Source organism: Cupressus sempervirens, chromosome 2, assembly GCF_028749045.1.
Source record: "Cupressus sempervirens isolate cs-2001-9-10 chromosome 2, ASM2874904v1, whole genome shotgun sequence".
In the NCBI taxonomy this organism is placed as follows: Eukaryota; Viridiplantae; Streptophyta; class Pinopsida; order Cupressales; family Cupressaceae; genus Cupressus; species Cupressus sempervirens.
The window spans coordinates 35,764,508-35,784,842 of NC_143119.1; the positions used below are offsets into that span (position 1 = coordinate 35,764,508).

At 35.1% G+C, this 20,335-nt stretch overlaps 1 protein-coding gene across 3 annotated transcripts; it reads left to right on the plus strand.

The window, feature by feature from the left end:
- Nucleotides 1-405: 405 nt before the first annotated feature.
- Nucleotides 406-5,285, plus strand: LOC149570944 (uncharacterized). 3 transcript variants are annotated; one of them, XM_089812496.1, is made up of 4 exons: nucleotides 406-725; nucleotides 2,364-2,569; nucleotides 3,276-3,405; nucleotides 4,116-5,285. In XM_089812496.1, the coding sequence occupies exons 1-4, from the start codon at nucleotides 601-603 to the stop codon at nucleotides 4,939-4,941; spliced, it is 1,287 nt and encodes a 428-aa protein (XP_089668622.1). In that variant the 5' UTR covers nucleotides 406-600; the 3' UTR covers nucleotides 4,942-5,285. The 3 variants fall into 3 exon arrangements, with proteins under 3 accessions (XP_089668622.1, XP_089668623.1, XP_089668624.1); XM_089812497.1 differs by having other exon boundaries at nucleotides 2,460-2,569; XM_089812498.1 differs by lacking the exon at nucleotides 2,364-2,569.
- Nucleotides 5,286-20,335: the final 15,050 nt, after the last annotated feature.

Sequence of the window (20,335 nt, forward strand, 5' to 3'; positions counted from 1 at the left end):
AAATAAAAACAGTATGTACATACTAATAAAAATTATTTTCTTCCTAGTATTACCATAAATAACATAACCAAAACTAATAATAATCATTAACTACTTGATCCAAAATTTATAGTCCAAGTTCTTATACAATAAGCAATCTCTTCGTAATGAGGGTGGCCCATATAAGGAGAAAAAAACCAATTAAAACAACAATTGAACAAAGATGGGAAGGATAGACATTAATGGTCCTTTGAAGTTCTTCCTAGCATTGTAGTTGTCGCCTAATAATTGCATAGGTTTAACTTCAAATGGCGTAAAAAAGAGATATCTTGCAGTAATGATTAATAATGGACCAGCTTTGCCAATAAATATCCGAAGTCTCCTCCTTCACGTGATTGAATAAAAACATGCACATTCTCAGAAGTAACGAGGTTTCGTGCAGAATATACTTATTAATTGTTTTGGAGAAGGCAATAAACGATTAATAATAATAATATCATTCCCATACCAGAGACTGGCGGCGCATGATTTATAGGCAAAAACATTTCATTTTCATCTTCCTGAAATGGCAAAGTTGAGGTCCAGGCAGGTGGAGAAGTGTAAAAAGTTTTCTCCATCACCATGAAAGCTGCTGCAAGAATTACCAAAGAAGTGCCACCGGGCAAAAATGCTCTCAACTCCGTATTTACCACTTTGCGCCTCATTTCAGGAATCTCACCGCTTACGTATTGTCAGAAGAAAATTGGGTATTACTACCATTTTTTCCCTCTTTCACCCACAGATTTCTATCACTTTCTTGTTTGAGGTTTCGTGACAATGGGTATGCCCACATCACAACACTTCCATTTGGGAAAGTAATCATTTTTTTGCCCCATCCATGTGGTTAATGATTTACTCATCTTACATCAGTTTTAACAGTCGGCACATTTTCTTTTTACTTTTATCAAAATAGAGTAGATGGCGATATAGCTCAGAAAGGCATAGGGTATCTACTTTTAGAAACCCCAACAGATCTGGTCATTAGACAAGAATTTAAACCCTAGTTACCAGGTCCAAGTCAACAGGAGATGCTGCCACTGTTTATACAAAGTACCTAAACCTAAAACTCGTTGAACTGTCCACTTAATTTTTCTAAGATTAGCTTCAAACTATTCAACAGGGTTAGAATGGATTGCTCTCTGGCCAAGACCATTGCACTACCCACGCAAATACTAGCGGTGTACACTCAGAGTTTGAACTACAATTCTTTATGAACATTCAAATAGTTTTAGTATAGGTGTTCATTCATAGGAGCAGTTTGGTTCAATTATGAAAGCTAAATAAATTGAGATATATAGAATTAAGTTTTTATCATCAAGGTTCAAATTTCTAAAGATTTTAATGATGTCTACGAGACCAAACAGTCAATAAGGCCAAATCTGAGAGCACAATGACCTAAGAACCAATTGACCAATCCCAGAAGCAAACCAAGAGCAACAACAAGATCCTTACAAGATAGATGAACAGAAATATTATGTGAACAATTTTGATATAACTGAGTATTGCTAGGTTCTTGACTCTCAAATAACAAGATATTTATATAAACTGATGCTTCATATCAGATAACAAAACAGATTCATAAGTAATCTAAATCCTCCATCAAAAAACTATAAGACTTATGTAAACAATTAATATAATATATAAAGGTAACAGATGGGACAATAAGCATTTCTAAGGGTGATACCCATTTTCAGGTCTCTTTCACACATTGTCAGCACTGCCCTTTCTTACATCACTGACAGTTTGTGTTTCCATGCCACAAAAAACAAAGGATTTTAAACAAATTTGTTTTAAAAGCATTTTAAATGCCAAAGGTTGTAAATTTGTAGCCACTGAGATCATAGAAGTCTACAAAGAATATATCCCACTGTTTGCAAATTTGTGAGCCACTAAGATCTTAGAAGCTTGGCAATAACAAAGTCTAAGCTAGATGAAACTTGTTACGAAGTCAATGGCCTAACTTTAGCATATAAATTTTAAGCCTCTCTTATGTGTGTTTCTTTCATAGTCCTCTTGTTGTACGAGGTGAGCGTGGTTTGGTGGGCCATTGTCTACAAGGTCTCTATCTGAGGGCATAAATAAATACAGTGGTTTCTTGTAGAGGGAGTCTGAGCATTTCTAGGCTGTGAGGAAGACGATTGGATGATATGTTGCCAGCAGGAATGCTTGTTATTCTGCCTACTTATGTTTCTCACTAGAATTTATTCCAAAAGAGGGGCAAATCATTATTAATAGTTGGAGATAATTAAGGGTACAGAGTGTCAGGGCACATGACCCTCATTAATATCTGGCAATTGTACTGCTTTAATAATACTGCTTAACAGTAACTGGAGTATTTTCTGTAGGTTGTCTGCTGCTTCGGGCTTATTGGTTTGCTCTGAAAAACCTGGGGGAGTGTGGATTTTGAAAGAGGGATTAATGGGACACCATTCTTGCTGCAGCAAACAGAAGGTGAGAAGGGGATTGTGGTCTCCTGAAGAAGATGAAAAATTGGTTGAATATGTTACCACCCATGGTCATGGCTGTTGGAGCTCAGTTCCCAAGCAAGCAGGTTTTATGTTTTCCACAACATAAATTTTTGGATCTTTTCTCATAACTTTTGAAAATATATGGTGCCCATCTTGAGTAATGGCCACCATGTAATAACATTTTTGCTAACAAGGATGGTGTCATTGAACAGATAGTTTTGGGTAAATTGGAGAAGTTTGAGGAGTATGGAATGCCTTGCTAAAATAAAGACTTTTTAATGTGTTTTAAGTCTGAGTATGCTAGAGCATGACAATTGTTTCTTATGTATTTTTCAAACACACATATCAAATACATCACAAGTTATCATGTCAAAGGAAACATGCTATAGGCATTAGAGCATGTTAAGATGATTGTATCATGTCCAGTTCTATTTTTGAACTCCTTAAAGATCCTTAGGTAATTGTAGCTCAGTTTATAGATTTAAAAAAAAAACTTCACCCTTGTTGATAGAGTAATTCATTTTGCAAACATGAAAGGCATGAGTTGCTACGTGGTAGATCAATTGAATGACTGGTCTTTTGTGACTACTTCACTATCGATCTGGGTGTGACTTTTTTTCAATGCAGTAGATGTTCATGATAAAACAATCCATTTTTCAAACAGCTGCTAAGTGTTTGATCAACTTAACAATGCATGTTTGGAAGCTCTTTGATCAACTTAATAGTGCATGTTTGATATCAATGTTTGGGAGAAATAACTTAAGAAAAAATATATATACATATATGCAGGTCTACAACGCTGTGGAAAGAGTTGCAGGCTAAGATGGATCAACTATCTCAGACCAGATCTCAAGCGCGGCTGCTTCTCTCTACAGGAAGAAAGGCTCATTATTGAGCTTCATAGAATCCTCGGAAATAGGTAAACATAATTTTAGGGCATGTAGAACCATAAATAATTCCATAAAGGAAAAGGATTCCAGCCTAGCATGTATAGAAGATTAAAATATTAATTGTAAGCTGTATTATTTCTTGCATTGCTGGAGGCCTCTATGATTTACTCTATGTTCTTCATATTCGTATATCTGCAACTTGTTTTTCCCATCAAATTCATTCTCTGAGTATCATGAATAACCTTCTTTTCTTTGCACTTAGTTAGAGCAGCATCTTATTGTTGGATTAATTGTCAACATTTTCTTTTGAAATTCGTGAGATGGTCTCTTATATTCAATAAGTCTAATAGTTGTATCAAGCAATGACAGATCGATCTTTTAATACAAGAACAACTACACTTGTAACACTCATTAAGTATATAGTTTGTATATTACATTTAGCATATATGAAAGAAGCAAAAGATAATAGTGTGGTATAATTGGATTTTATATCTACGTCAGACTACTTATTGGGATTTAATTCAAGGTAGAGGTTTCATTATACCCCGATTCTTTCTATGATGGTTAAAATTTTCCGTGAGATGCCTACCTACAATGGGCTAAAACACCCATTCAAATCCTTTGTTTTAATAATCAGCACTTTGGGAGCCATACTCTTACTTATATCAAGTCATGCGGTTCTATCTATTTGAGGGATAATAACTTTATCCTATAAACTCAAACTTTGATCTCTATGCAGATGGGCGCAGATAGCGAAGCATTTGCCTGGGCGAACAGACAACGAAGTAAAAAACTTCTGGAATTCATGTATTAAAAAGAAACTCTTGGCCCAAGGAATGGACATTAATACACACCAGCTTATTAACAATTGCAGCAGCAGCAACATGACACAGTCCCAAAGTACCGAAAGTTTATTAGATGGACAAGGTGGTGTTAGTTTCATGGGAGGTCATTTATCAGGATCAACATATGATCCCATGTTGATGAATGCAGACATGGCAGAAATAGCATCTGGATCAGGTTTTTCCCAAGCAGAAAATGTGGGCATTTCCTCCTATTCTCTTCCCAATGATTTGATCTCAAAAGGGTGGCCTTATGACAGTCAAATCTCTAATGGATTTGGAAGCAAATTTGTTCATCCCGATCATACTTTAGCTCCTTCCATGGCCTCTTCATTCAATATTAAGGATTTTCGAAGGCTGGAACCCAAGCAATTTCTGGCCCGATATAATCCTACTAATGATTTTAGCCAACTTGGTGTAGATATGACATCAGTAGCACCCATTTATGAAGCAGCCATGAATCATCAAACGGGCAATCCCATATATCATGTTCAAAATGATCATTGTGGGGGGCTTGTTAATCCATGTTGCCCTACACAGCTGCCGAATCTATGTGAGATGGGCCATGTAGAAGAGTGCAATTCAGGAGGTCAAGAAACACATGGTATTCATTTCTCTACAGCTATGAATTATGAGTCATATGGGCACTTTGATATTGATCTCCTTGATTCCTCTCTAGTGGATTCTGAATGTATCAGTCACCCAGTCACGGAATGGAACTGATCACTCCAGAGGAATATTAGGTCCTCATTTGTACAAAAACAACTGCAGTGAAGTTTGTGTGAAGGGAAAGGAATCAGACTGAAAAAAACAATTAATTTGTCATCATGAAAAAGTACTAAAGGTGGTAAAATGCAGGGTCCTGAGGCAGGCCTGATATTGTACATTGTGTTTAGTAAGTCCACAGGAGTGGTTTCTGATTGCAGTCAGTCAAGGGTTCAATTCATTACAAGGCTAGCAAGTCAAGGGATGCTGATATTCCATTTCTTTTTTTGCATAATCCTATACACTATGAATAAACACATGTATACTTTATTGAATATAATGTCAGTCTCAATTCAACATCATGATTCGGTGCCATATTGGTCACTTGTGTTTAGAGGGGTCTTGCAAATAAAATTTCTATATAACATGAATAGCAAAGAAGAATTTATTTTCATTTTCATATTTCAAATTCATTTCTTGTAATTTCATGTTTCGACTGTTTTTTTTCCTTCAACTTTTTAGTTGCTAGTTAAATTCTGACAGAAAATTTGGATGAATCTTTCCACGAAAGCAATAATTGGCATCTTTAAAACTTCTCAAAACTTCTTTTCGCTGTAGATTTTTACGAGTAACTTGAAATGATTGGCTATGGGTAAAGTTTCCTCACAATTTGAATGATTGGCGTGATTTGCAATGGCAGAAAATTGCGAGCCTCTATCCAATTGGCTTTTCTGTCGTGTGCTAGTCATTGAAAGTTGAGTAAAATGGTTATTTTCTTATGCGTGCCCTTACGAAAGGGTTTTGAACTACCAATTCTAGCCGAGGAGTTCATGGTTTTCAAACTTCTAATCAAAATATTGTATCATGTTTGGTTTTCTCTATTGAAAGCATCGTTAAAAGTTAGAAAATTTTGTGTTAATCACCGCCTTCGAGAACATTTTGAAAAAGTTTTATCTTTAAATTTTTTCATAGTATTTATATGATTTAAGTTAAATATTTATATGTGCTTTTCAACATTCTTTCAAAAAAAATTAATTGAAAAATATATGCTTAATGGTGCATTCTATTTTATATGTAGACGTTCTTGCCTTACACATCCTCTTTAGAAGGTTTGTCAATACATGTAGTTTTGTTCAACTTGTATAATTTAGTACTTATACATTATGCACAATTTTGTTCCCATGCTGGTCCATATAGTTCTTGCTCACAACCTCACGACATTGTTCACATGTATCTTGTTGTCCTAAATATGGCTACAAATACCAATTCTCATTCAATCCATAAGTGGGTTTCACGCTAAAAATTAGTACGCATATGTTATGCTTCATATATATGTACTAGATCAAATAACCTCTATGATATGATATAACAATGATCATGTATGAATTAGCAGGGGTAATGTTAGACATTTCTAAGGATTTAGGAGAGAGTGGTGAAGTGATTTGCAACCTAGTTCATATTGAGCCGAGCTCCATCGAGAAATACGAGTCTGCTTGGACTTATTTGAAGAAGGGCAGTTTGCTGTCATTTATGCAGTGCATTGAGGGTTATGATAAGTTTGTCTCTATGCAATTTGTAAATATCTGGAACAACAAGTGGGTGATTATGAATGGGATCTCATTTGAGATCAATAAGGAAGTCATCGCCAAAGTTGGTGGTTTCTCTTTGGATGGCCAAAAATGGCAAAAATAAACCTGTGTTGCAGGCAAAGGCAACCTCAACCAGTTCTTCCGCTTAGGTGAAACTCCGACTCAAGACTGTGGAGGATTTTTCAGGACAACATTACCAAATCCTTGGAAAGAGGTATGCTATCCTATCATGCACTATCTCACCTTAGATGGTAGATTCTAATTTTTCTATTACTATCACATCCCCATTTTAAACCGCTTTGGGAATCATGATCTCATTTTATGTCCCTACCACATCCTTCATTCCATGGAAGACAATAGATATCCTCCAGGTTAGGGAGAGAACGAAAAAAAGTAAACCTTATAATATCCTTCACCAAAAATTTATGATTAAGCTATTGAATTTTTACAAAAGTCCTTCCAATGTCTCTGACACCCAAAAGAATGACATTCCAGAGAAACAAGGAGGTGAAAAAGGTAAGACTCTCACCTCCCCTCCTTGTCAATAGGGCAAAGGAAAGTGAAACCTTAATAAGGACCCTCGAGGGACCTCCACAAGTGAAAACCAAAAAAATGTGGATGGGCTAGCAGACATTAATGAGAGCTTCAAGAAGTTGGAGGAGAGGCATAAAATTATTGAGCAAAGATTTGATGATGTTACCAGGTTTGTGTTTAGGGTGATGCACTCAGTTGCATTGGCTCTTCACCTCCTACATGCGGAGAAAGAAGGTCTCACTTCTGCAGTGGGGGTGGATACCATGGGCTCCCTTTATAGGTTTCTTGTGGATGTTTGGTTGCAGGTGCTATTGGATAAGCCAAAAGGGATAGATAAGAACAAGGAGAGTTATCTCTCCTCCTAGTTTTAGATTTAGGTTTTTGTTATGTTGGTTATATTGGCACTCGACCCGTGGGCTATGTTTATGGTGCTTCTTCAAACTCTCTTTTATTATGGTTTAGAATCCTCGTAATTGTTTAAAGATGGTTAGATTTTGGGACACTCTAGTGTGAAGGTTTTTTAAATTAAGAAGGCAGGTAGGTTAAATTGTAAATTTGACTTGTAACTATTGTGCAACATTTTGTTTCTCTGGGTTAGCCCCCATTTTTGGCTACTTTTAATTTCAAAAACAACTAATACATTTGGCAACATTCATATGACATGCCATAACAATCCGAATAGCACCATGTTTGTTTGGGTCTATTGTCACCACATCTACATTTAAACAACTTAGCATGCATGCATTGGACAATTGTCAACACATATGTGGAGCCTAGATGACAATCTACTTTATAAATGCTTGCTTATTCTATAATGTAAAAGGCACATAATAGGTCCTCATCTTGCCTCTTTGTATTTCCACCCAATTTATTTGATTATAAGTGTTAGATTTTCTAGCACCTTCGACATTGAAATGTGTTTTAGTTTATATATCTATCTTTTTTTGAGCATTATATGATGTTGCATTAATGTCTAATTTAAATATTATCCATTGTTCACTTGGAGATTCAAATCATTAGCTTTAAATATCCAAATCTCTTTATTTATGCTTGTAAAAAATCACACATTATAACTAAGGGAAATCAATTTACACGTGGTTCAATTTTTTTAAATTTGATATAAACATCCAATAAAATTGGTTAATTAATCTACAACAAAGGCCTCAATAGATACTCAAGAGAATTCTCAAGGATACCTTGGACACTAATAACTTTTCAAACAAATATGTGATACCATAAATCACCTTGACCCCAAATCAACAAACCCATAATAACTTGTGTAGTGCCATAATCATTTTCAAATTTTAGGTTAATCTAGATATTTGTATGAATCAAATAAAAATTGATACTTGGATCTACCAAAATGGCGCTTACTTTTTTTATAAGCACCACTAATTTTTTGAGAGTATATCCCTTAAATAGTGATAAGATATCCAATGTCAAACTTGTGAAAAACACAAAGCGAGTTTCGACCTAGAAGACTAATGTTTTTCTCCTCCTCAAGTCACTATCTCAAGAGTTACCTTTCCAAAACAAGGTTTCAATGATTTTTTTAGCTAGATACAAATATCTCTATGCTTTGCACACATTCCCTGATCCCTTCCCAGACTCTTAGGATCTAAAGGCTACAAACAACAAGCCTTTCCATAAAATATCCTTTAAAAATGCTTAAGAATAATATAATAATCCCCTTGAGGTTTTGAGTTGAGCATAGGTAAATACAAGAAAGCATAGATTAGTGGCCTAAAGTCCTTTATGTGTTGTAGTTATATTTCTCAAGTAAAAGCCTTTAGGACTTATAAAATTATATTAATATTAAAATTATCTTTACATATATAGTGCAAATAGTATGAATATTTGTAAACCTGCAAAAGGTAATTATTGGATGGACATGCTTACTCAAGAAAATGTACTACTCATTATTAGGATCCTAAAAAATAAACCCTTACGCATATAATTTCAATGATGTCCATCAAATTTGTTATTCTTTCATAATAGTATCCCTTCTAACATCCTCCCATCTACAACATGGTCCTATCTATCACTTGTCATGCTAACTGCTAGCTTCCCTACACTTTACTAATCCATTTGTTCCTTAAGCTAAACTATACACACCTTCTTCCTTTCTACACACTCCATCCTTCCAAAATGTCACCTACAATAAAAACATTTTTGCCATATTAATAAAAGATAGTCAATTTGAGAGATTGACTTTTCAACACTTTAAAAGAGATGTGAAGTTAATTTCTTCTAATATCATTATTACTACACTTTTCTTCATTAATTTGGTAAAAATATAATGGTATTTTATTTCTTCTTTATTTTTCATGTGCACCAAGGTGTATTTATCCATAGACTAGAGAGTTGGCACTTGTAGATTTCACCCATTTATGCTAGAATATTCATAAATATATTAGAGTTGCAACTATAAGGTATATATCTACTTTATTCTCTATTTCTCTTCATTAATTTCAATATTTCTATCAATTCTAAAGTTCTTTATATTTTTTGGAACCTTCCTTTCTATTATTTCCATCTTGTGATATTTCTATAAGATTAAAATATCATAATTTGATTTGTTATAGAACTAAATTCATCATTAAATCTACTTGACTTAATCATTTAGTTACCTTTACTTCACTCTTAAGATATCCTTAGGCCATGTTATCGAGACCCAAGTTTGCTTTCAAAATTGTAGTCTCCTTTATTTTTCTAGTATTATTTGTAGTTGCATTGTTGCTCATCTTATGGTAGGGTATTAGAATATAGTAATAATTTCATTATTAAGTCATTTTTACTTCATCACTAAGTTACCTTTACTTCACCCTTAAGATATCACTTATGCATCAGTGACATTTAATAATTATATTAATTAATAAATCTTATATTTTTAGGGTTTCTTGTTTTAGGTTACCGATCTCCTTTATAAGGATCAATCATTATATATTTTATCATTTTGTTTGATCTGATAATATAATCTTCCATATTGTTAGAGCCCAAACTCTTTTATTGTTATTCCATTCTTCCTAGTGATAGGTTATTTTTGCATGTAGGTGATCTTGGCTTCATGAAGTTGGATTCATAATTTATACAATTCTAGCCCCATGATCTCCTTTTGGAAGCATTTTTTAATTTAAAACTATATTTAGATGATGAATATAACTACATAAAAAAAAGTGTAAAAACATGTGAATCATCACCTTATTATAGATAGTGAGCTCCACCTTCGAGTGCCAAATTTCTTTCTCTTTATTTTTTTTAAAGTTTGGTTTTTCTATTCTATATTTTAGTTTTTCGTAATTAATAAATTTTCAATTTAACTTCTAACCTTGCCTTAAGAAATAATTTATATAATAAGGTAAAATGTTTCAAAATATTATAATATTTATTGCTTTATTAATTAGAATAGAAACAAAATATTTACCTTAAAAAGTAACTATATTCAAATGTAAATTCAAAAACTTGGCATATATGAAATATAATTAGCTTCAATAACACCATTTAAGTTTACAATTTCTTAGATGAAAAGAGGGATAAATACACTATAAAAATATCATGTTTATGATTCAGGATCCATATTCCTTTGAATCTACAAATATTTGGGTTCTAGCACCTAGCTATGATGTGTTCTATTAGAGTACAGTGGAGTGCATACCCATTTAAAAAAAATCATCTTATAACTAAATGAATGTGGAAAATCCATTTATGAAAATTTAGGGTTTATTATTGGTATAAACAAACTAATAAATAACATACAAAAAGGGTTAGGACTGATTCAAATTATTTTATACACATGGGCACTAATGCTAGGGCATTGTGCCCTTAAAACTTGGAGGTGTTAGTAACAGAAAGTGCTCAATAACCTAGAGGTCACAAGGTTATTTACAATCTAGGCTACTATGGCTTAGATGTACTTTAGATTGCCATTGCATGATTAGTATATTGATTAAAAATAAGAAAAAATTACCACAAACCATGTTAGAAAAATCATATTAAGAAAAATAAAGCACCCTTACAAGGTGAAATCCTAGTGACATGGGAAAATAAAAAACCTTTGAGAATGCTCCTAAGAATCTTATTAAGATTCCCAATTATGATTTTGAGTGCACAAAGTGGAAGTTTGTAAGTCCTCTAATTTACATGTGTTAGATTGTGGTGACTGATCAGGGAAGTACTGTACATACTCCATAATTCCTAAGCAAGGTTCGAGGCTGGGCCAGGCCTTGAGTAGGGGTTTGGGGGTGACATCCCCCAATACAGCCAAGGTCGCTAGGCCACGATATTTGCAGGTTTGGGGGCAGAGCCCCTGAGAATTTTTTTGGGGCTACTATATCGACATTTTATGGCCGACATGTTGTAACTAATTTTAACCCTAAAGTGGAAAAAATACTTGTATAAAAGGGCTTAGGGTTAGGGATTGTTTCATAAGGTATGATGCAAAAATTGCTTCTTGCAGTGGTGTGAGCTATAAGGGATTACAAATTGTAATGAGGTTGTAATCACTAGATCATAATAGTATTGGACTTGCTGTTTGGTGGACATAGCCCAAGGATTGGATGAACCACATTAAATCTTGGTGTCTTGTGTTCTCTTCTGTGTGATCTATTATTTTTTGATATTGTATTTATTTGCATGTAATTTTTATTTCTATCTAAGTTTTAATCCTAACAAGTGGTATTAGAGCGAGGTTTTTTTCAGTTATCCTCTATGAGAAAGTCTTATGGTTGAGTTGGAGATATGGAAGACGAGGGTAAACTAAGGGTTAACTAGTTTAATGGGCAGAACTTTTAGTTATGGAAGATGCAAATGGAAGACTATCTTTATCAAAAGGATTTGTGGAACCCTTTGGAAGGAAAAACCAAGAATCAAGGTTCTATGACAAATGATGACTGGGATCTTCTAGACAGAAAGACACTTGGAAGCATTTAATTATGCCTGGCACCATTGGTGGCATTTAATATTACAAAAGAAAAGATGATAGAAGAGTTTATGGAAACCCTAGAAAAATTGTATGAAAAGCCCTCCACTTCAAACAAGGTATTTCTCACAAAGCGTTTGTTTAGTATGAAGATGACAAAAAGTGGATCTGTTGCAAATCATTTAAATGAGTTTAATATTGTTACTAGTCGGTTATCTTTTGTGGGTATTAATTTTGATGCAAAAATTAGGACTTTCTTGATTTTGTCTTCTTTGCTTGAAATTTGGATTGGCTTGATAATGGCTGTGAGTAGTTCCATATCCTAGATCTAATACTCTAAAATATGATGATGTGATTGGTGTTATTTTGAGTGAGGAAACTTGTAGGAAAACTTCAGGTGGATCTACACCTGGAAGTGCTCTAAATGCACAAAGTCGAGGTAGAACAAATGAGAGAGGAAGTAATTCTAGAAATCATAGAAAGTTAAGAGGAAAGTCAAAAGGGAAAAGGTTTCAATCGAGAGGACCAAACGACTGCTGGTACTATGGAAAACCAGGACATAACAAGAAAGATTATTGGACTCAAAATAAAAATGAAGAGGAAAAGGAAGATTGAGACAAGGAGGCAAATGTGGTTAGTAACACATTCGAAGAGGATGCTTTGCTTCTTTCTTTGGAAAGTGTTGATGATTCACGAGTTTTAGATTCTAGTGCTTCATTTCATGCTAGGCCTCATAGAGGTTATTTTATCGATTATGTCCAAGGGGATTTCGAGATTTTTTTATTTGGGGAATAATGTACCCTATCAGATTGTTGGAAAGGGAAAAGTTAAGATTAAGTTTCAAAATGGGAATCATTGACTACTACATGAGGTAAGACATGTTCTAAGGCTGAGTAGGAATTTAATTTCAATAGGGAAACTCAGTGATGAGGGTTCTATAGCTACTTTTAATGATAAAAATTGGAAGGTTTCAAAAGGTTCCCTTATAGTAGTAAGAGTTGTGAAAGTAGACACCTTATATCTTTTTGCAAGTCATATTGTTCCTTCTACTTTAATTGTTTTAGAGAAAAATGAATGTTCAGGAATAGTTGCTGTATTTGATCAGGGAGAACAAATAACTACTATAGATTTTGATACAAGACTATGGCACAATAGGCTTGGGCACATAAGTGAGAAAGGTTTGAAAGTAATTCATTCAAAGAAAGTTTTACCAAGTCTAAAATGTGTTAATATAGATTTTTGTGAAAGTTGTGTGTATGGAAAATAAAAGAGAGCGAGTTTTGTGAAGACTAGGAAGGAAAATCAAAGTGAGAGATTAGAGCTTGTGCATATAGATGTATGGGGACTGACTCAGATATCTTCCCTTGGTGGCTCTCATTATTATGTTACATTTACTAATGATGCAACTAGAAAAGTATGGGTTTGTTTCCTTAGACAGAAGGGTATGTGCAGGATCATGGTCAACCAAACTATGGCCTTAAGTGGTAGTGAAAAACTACCAAATCAGGGTTATGTTAGCTTGACACATAATTTTAAAGTGGTTCTGGACTTTATATCAAAAATTTGTAAGAAAATAATCTGTAGGAAATTGAATGTAGTTTCTAAACTACTAGGCCTTATCTGGAGATAAATAATTGATTAGTCAAAAGTTTGAATTTTAATGCAGTACTACGAAATTTTTAGGGAAAAAATAAAAAGTAGGTGTATGTCTGACCACCTTAATCAAAATCAAATGATAATTTTTTTAAATATAATTATAGATATAAAAAGTAGACTCATGCTTAGATATGACACATATTTTTGGGTATTTTTATTCCAAATAAATAATTAAATATGAATTTTCTACTAAAACATTTAAAAAAAAAACTCTCGTGTCTAACCACCTTAACTAATAGAAAAACTTTATCAAATTTAATTTTTTTTCTTATATTAGGCAAAGCAAAGAATGTGACACAACTTTTAGATTTAAAAAATGTTATACCGTTTGAAAGTTATAGCTATTTTTCAATCAGTATGTCAATCAACACTTTACAATCATCTTCATTAAAATTAACTAATAAATACTTATTGAACTCAAAATTTGACAACAATTATATTGCTGGAATCTTGAAAGTGTTATAAAAAAACTCTTTTCGTTACATTCAATTTCGATAAAAATAACATTGTCAGATGGCTACCCAAAGTCTGAGTGTTAGTGAAACCCTTATGAAACATGTTCTTTGGGTTGACCAAACAAGCTTGGAAAATACTGAGCCTAATTGGATACTCGAAATCAAATCGAGTATCCGATCACGTTCGTGATTTTTCAATTGAAATTTTGGAGGGAAATTTGAGAGGAAATAAATTTGAGAGGGAAACTTTAGAGTGTTTTACAAGAAAATTTATTTGGGGGAAGTGTGGACATTGATATTATTATTATTAACTATTATTATTATATATGATTATTATTATTATAATATTATGGTATATGAATGATTATTATTATTAAATATAATATAGTTATAAATATAATAATAATAATTATAACTAAATATAAAATAGTAATATATATGATAAATATTATTATTATTAAATATATATAGTAATATTATATGACTATTATTATATATAATAATATATATGGTTATTATTATTATTGAATACATAATCTAGTAAAATATATGATTATTATTTTTATATAATCTAATAATATATTATTATCATATTAAAATATACAATATTATATTATTATTAAAAATAATATTGTCATAAAATACATTGAAAGGGGTCACAAGTTAACCTATAACTCCTTTCGATGCATTTCATGACAACATATGTCCCTAGGGCCCTTGGTGACCCCTTTCGATGCATTCCAAATGGGTCCCTAAGGGTCCTAGAGGTCCTAGGGGTCCTAGGGACATACATTGTCATGAAATGTATTAAGAGGGGTCATAGGTTAACCTATGACCCCTCTCGATGCATTGGAATCGACCAAATGCATCCCTAGGGGTCCTAGGATCCCTAGGGACATAGGTTGTGATGAAATGTGTGGAGAGGGGTCATAGGTTAACCTATGATGCCTCTCGACACATTGGAACCAACCAAATGTGTCCCTAGCGGCCCTAGGACCCTTAAGGACATAGGTTGTCATGAAATGCATTGAGAGGGGTCATAGGTTAACCTATGACCCCTCTCGATGCATTATAACAAACCAAATGCATCCCTAGGGGTCTTAGGTCCCCTAGGGACATATGTTATCATGAAATGCATTGATCAAGATTATAGGTTAATGTATAACCCCTCTTGATGCATTATAACCAACCAAATGCATCCCTAGCGGTTCTAGGGCCCCTAATGACATACGTTGTCATGAAATGCATCGATCGAGGTAATAGGTTAACCCCTCTTCATGCATTGGGACCAACCAAATGCGTCCCTAGGGGCCCTAGGACCTCTAGGGACATAGGTTGTCATGAAATGCATTGAGAGGGGTCATATGTTAACCTATGACTGCTCTAGATACATTGGAACCAACCAAATGCAAACATAGGTTGTCATGAAATGCATCACCTATGACCCCATCTCGATGCATTATAACCAACCAAATGTGTCCTTAGGGGTCCTAGAACCCCTACAAACATACGTTATCATGAAATGCATCACCTATGACCCCTTTTGACGCATTATAACCAACCAAAAATATCCCTAGGGGTCCTAGGGCCCCTAGGGACATACATTGCCATGAAATGTGTTGATTAGGGTCATAGGTTAACCTATGACCCCTCTAGACACATTGGAACCAACCAAATGCATCCCCTAGGAACCAACCAAATGCATCCCTAGGGGCCTTAGGGGATGCATGTGGTTGGTTCTAATGAGTCAAGAGGGATCATAGGTTAACCTATGACCCCTCTAGATGCATTGGAACCAATCAAATGCATCCCTAGGGGCCCTAGGACCCCTAGGGACATAAGTTGTCATGAAATGCATTGAGAGGGATCATAGGCCCCTCTCGATGCATTAGAACCAACAACATGCATCCTTAGGGGTCCTAGGGACATACGTTGTCATGAAATGCATCGAGAGGGGTCATAGGACCCCTTTCAACACATTATAACCAACCAAATGCATCCCTAGGGGTCCTAGGGCCCCTAGGGACATGCGTTATCATGAAATGCATCGATCGAGGTCATAGATTAACCTATAACCCCTCTCGACACTTTATAACCAACCAAAAGCATCCCTATGGGTCCTAGGGCCCCTAGGGACATACATTGTCATGAAATGCATCTCTCGATGCATTATAACATACCAAATGTGTCCCTAGGGGTCCTAGGGGATCTAGGGACATACGTTATCATGAAATGTGTCGATTAGGATCACAGGTTAACCTATGACCCCTCTCGATGCATTATAACCAACCAAATATGTCCCTAGGGGGTCCTAGGGTCCCTAGGGACATACATTATCATGAAATGCATCGAGAGGGGTCATAGGTTAACCTATGAACCCTCTAGATGCATTAGAACCAACCAAATGTGTTCCTAGGGGCCCTAGGACCCCTAAGGACATGAAATGCATTTAGAGGTGTCATAGGTTAACCTATGACCCCTCTCAATGCATTAGAACCAACCACATGCATCCCTAGGTGTCCTAGGGCCCTTAGGGACATATGTTGTCATGAAATGCATCAAGAGGGGTCATAGGTTAACCTATGACCCCTCTCAATGCATTAGAACCAACCCCATGAATCTCTAGGGGTCCTAGGGCCCCTAGGGACATAACCTATGACCCCTCTCAATGCATTAGAACCAACCCCATGAATCTCTAGGGGTCCTAGGGCCCCTAGGGACATAGGTTGTCATAAAATGCATCTCTCGACATATTATAACCAACCAATTGCATCCCTAGGGGTCCTAGACCCCTAGGGACATACACTATCATGAAATGTGTTGATCGGGGTCATAGGTTAACCTATGACCCCTCTCAACACATTTCATGAGAAACCAAAAGCGTCCCTATGGGTCCTAGGGCCCCTAGGGACATACATTGTCATGAAATGTGTCAGTCGGGGTCATAGGTTAACCTATAACCCCTCTCAATGCATTATAACCAACCAAATGTGTCCCTAGGGGTCCTAGGGCCCTAGGGACATACATTGTCATGAAATGTGTTGAGAGGGGTCATAGGTTAACCTATGAACCCTCTAGATGCATTAGAACCAACCAAATGCATCCTTAGGGGCCCTAGTACACCTAGGGACATAGGTTGTCATGAAACGCATCGAGAGGTGTCATAGGTTAACCAATGACCACTCTCAACATATTAGAACCAACTACATGTGTCCTTAGGGGTCCTAGAGCCCCTAGGGACATATGTTGTCATAAAAGGTGTCGAGAGGGGTCATAAGTTAACCCATGACCCCTTTCGACACATTATAACCAACCACATGCATCTCTAGGGGTCCTAGGGTCCCTAGGGACATAGGTTGTCATGAAATGCGTCGAGAGGGGTCATAAGTTAACCTATGATCCCTCTTGACGCATTATAACCAACAAAATGCATCTCTAGGGGTCTTAGGGCCCCTACGGACATGCATCATCATGAAATGCATCAATCCAGGTCATAGGTTAACCTATGACCCCTCTTGATGCATTATAACCAACCAAAAATGTCCCTATGGGTCCTAGGGCCCTTAGGGACATATGTATGAAATGCGTCAATCGGGCTCATAGGTTAACCTATGACCCCTCTTTATGCATTATAACAAACCAAATGTATCCCTAGGGGTCCTAGGGTCTCTAGGGACATACATTGTCATGAAATGTGTTGAGAGGGGTCATAGGTTAACTTATGAACCCTCTAGATGCATTGTAACCAACCAAATGCATCCCTAGGGGCCCTAGGACCCCTAGGGACATAAGTTGTCATAAAATGCATCGAGAGGGGTCATAGGTTAACCTATGAATTTGATCGATGCATTAGAACCAACCACATGCATCCCTAGGGGTCCTAGGGCCCCTAGGGACATACGTTGTCATGAAATGTGTTGAGAGGGGTCATAGGTTAACCTATGACACGTTATAACCAACCAAATGCATCCCTAGGGGTCTTAGGGCCCCTAAGGATATACGTTATCATGAAATGCATCGATCAAGGTCATAGGTTCTTGACACATTATAACAAACCAAATGTGTCCCTAGGGGTTCTAGGGCCCCTAAGGACATACGTTATCATGAAATGTGTTGATCGAGGTCATTACTTATCCTATGACCCCTCTCAATGCATTATAACCAACCAAATGAATCCCTAGGGTTCCTAGGGTTCCTAAGGACATAAGTTGTCATGAAATGCATCGAGAGGGGTCATAGGTTAACCTATGACCCCACTCAATGCATTGGAACCAACCAAATGCTTCCCTAGGAACATAGGTTGTCATGAAATGTGTCGAGAGAGGTCATAGGTTAACCTATGACCCCTTTAAATGCATTGGAACTAACCAAATGCATCCCTTAGGGACATATGTTGTCATGAAATGCATCGAGAGGGGTCATAGGTTAACCTATGATGCCTCTCGACACATTGGAACCAACCAAATGGATCATAGGTCATACTAATAATAACAATAAGATTATATGTTGTTATATTTAATAATAATATAGTAAAAATAAAAATAAAAAAATATAATAATCATATATATATATATATATATATTAATATATATTATATTTAGAGATTATAATATTAATAATAACATAATATATTATTATATATTAATAGTTAACATAGGTCATAATAATAATAACATATATTATTATATTTAATAATAATATAATATAATAATACATTATAATCTAATACATAACTCATAACTCATTATACATAATATAATATAATATACTCATAACTCATTATACATTTAACTCATTATATACATTATAATCTTAAAAGTAATTCTTCTTCCCTCTAATATTATGGTTCAATATCGGATATCCAATTTGAAATTGGGTATCCGATCTCAAATCGGATACCTGATTTTACTAGCATGATTTTCCCAAAATATTCCCTATGACCACAAACCTAACAACATCAGTTTTTGTGGGCCATTTTCATGGGTTTTAGGAAAATTCATGTTTTGGGGCCCAAACAATTGAAGAAAGTTTGATAATATATCCTTAGGTGTCCGATATTACCATCTGAATGGGGAGTAGCAGTCGTCGAAAGGCTAAATGCAAAAGGAAGGTATCCAATGAAGACATTGCAACATATAGGGAAAGGAACAAAGTAAATTATTGAAGGAAAATATACTGTATGTTAAATGTGACTCAAGTTGACAATGAATTAGTTGAAAATGAAATCATAGAGTCAGATAATGAATATGTGCAGTTGGGGAATGAAAATATAGCTATTGAAAATGATAATGCTGGGATTGAAAATTTAGAGAATGAAAATTTGGAGGATGAAATGGTACTAGGTCATAATATAAATTGCATAATTGACCATGCCGAACATGACAATGCACAAGAATCTTACATATCTCCTAATTATAATCGATATGAAGGTTCTAGAACACCAAAATGGATAATTGAAATTGATGAAATGATTATTACCAATTTGGAAGAGACAAAATCAGAAAGAACCATTTGGTTATGGGCTTCAAGACTATATAAGATTTGTTTCAGCAACAAGACAGTGGTGGAGCAATGTCAGCTTTTTATGCACTTATTAAAGATGCAAAAGATGAGACCTATGTTTTCCAAATTAAAGATTCGTGTCAATAAAAAAATTGGAAAAAAATGCTATTATTGTGAAGAATCTTTTCAGTGCTCTCAATAGCATTGGGAAAAATAGCACAGAGAAGGATAAGAGAGCTACTCGAAGGGTTATTACAACCTCTTTGGTAAGTCATCATTTGAGCAAGGGTAGGTATACGAGACAAACTTGTATTGACTTGAACCTAAATCGTACTACTTTGAGAAGAACACTTAGTAGATGAGAGAGAATTGATGATCCTCTTCAAAATGAAACATGGGCTTTTGGTGGGAGACTTCCATGTTTTGATAAGAGCTATTCGATGATGTGAAGGAAGAAATTACACAATATTGGCACTCTAGCTCATGAGTATCACCCAATGCTAAAGATGTGTTAAATTTGAGAATTGGTATCAAAGACCACATGCCACATCCTAAACACTATTTGGAGATAAGTCAAACTATGTTGCTCAAACAATTTAGAGAGAGTCATCCAAGTCTTCATATATCACAAAGGGCTTTTGAATCTTTGAAGCCATTTTATTGTGTGCCACTTAAAATTTGAAATACATGTTGTTGCAAATATCATATCGAGTTTTCTATGCACCATGAACTATTATGCTCCATTAGTTCTACTTTGC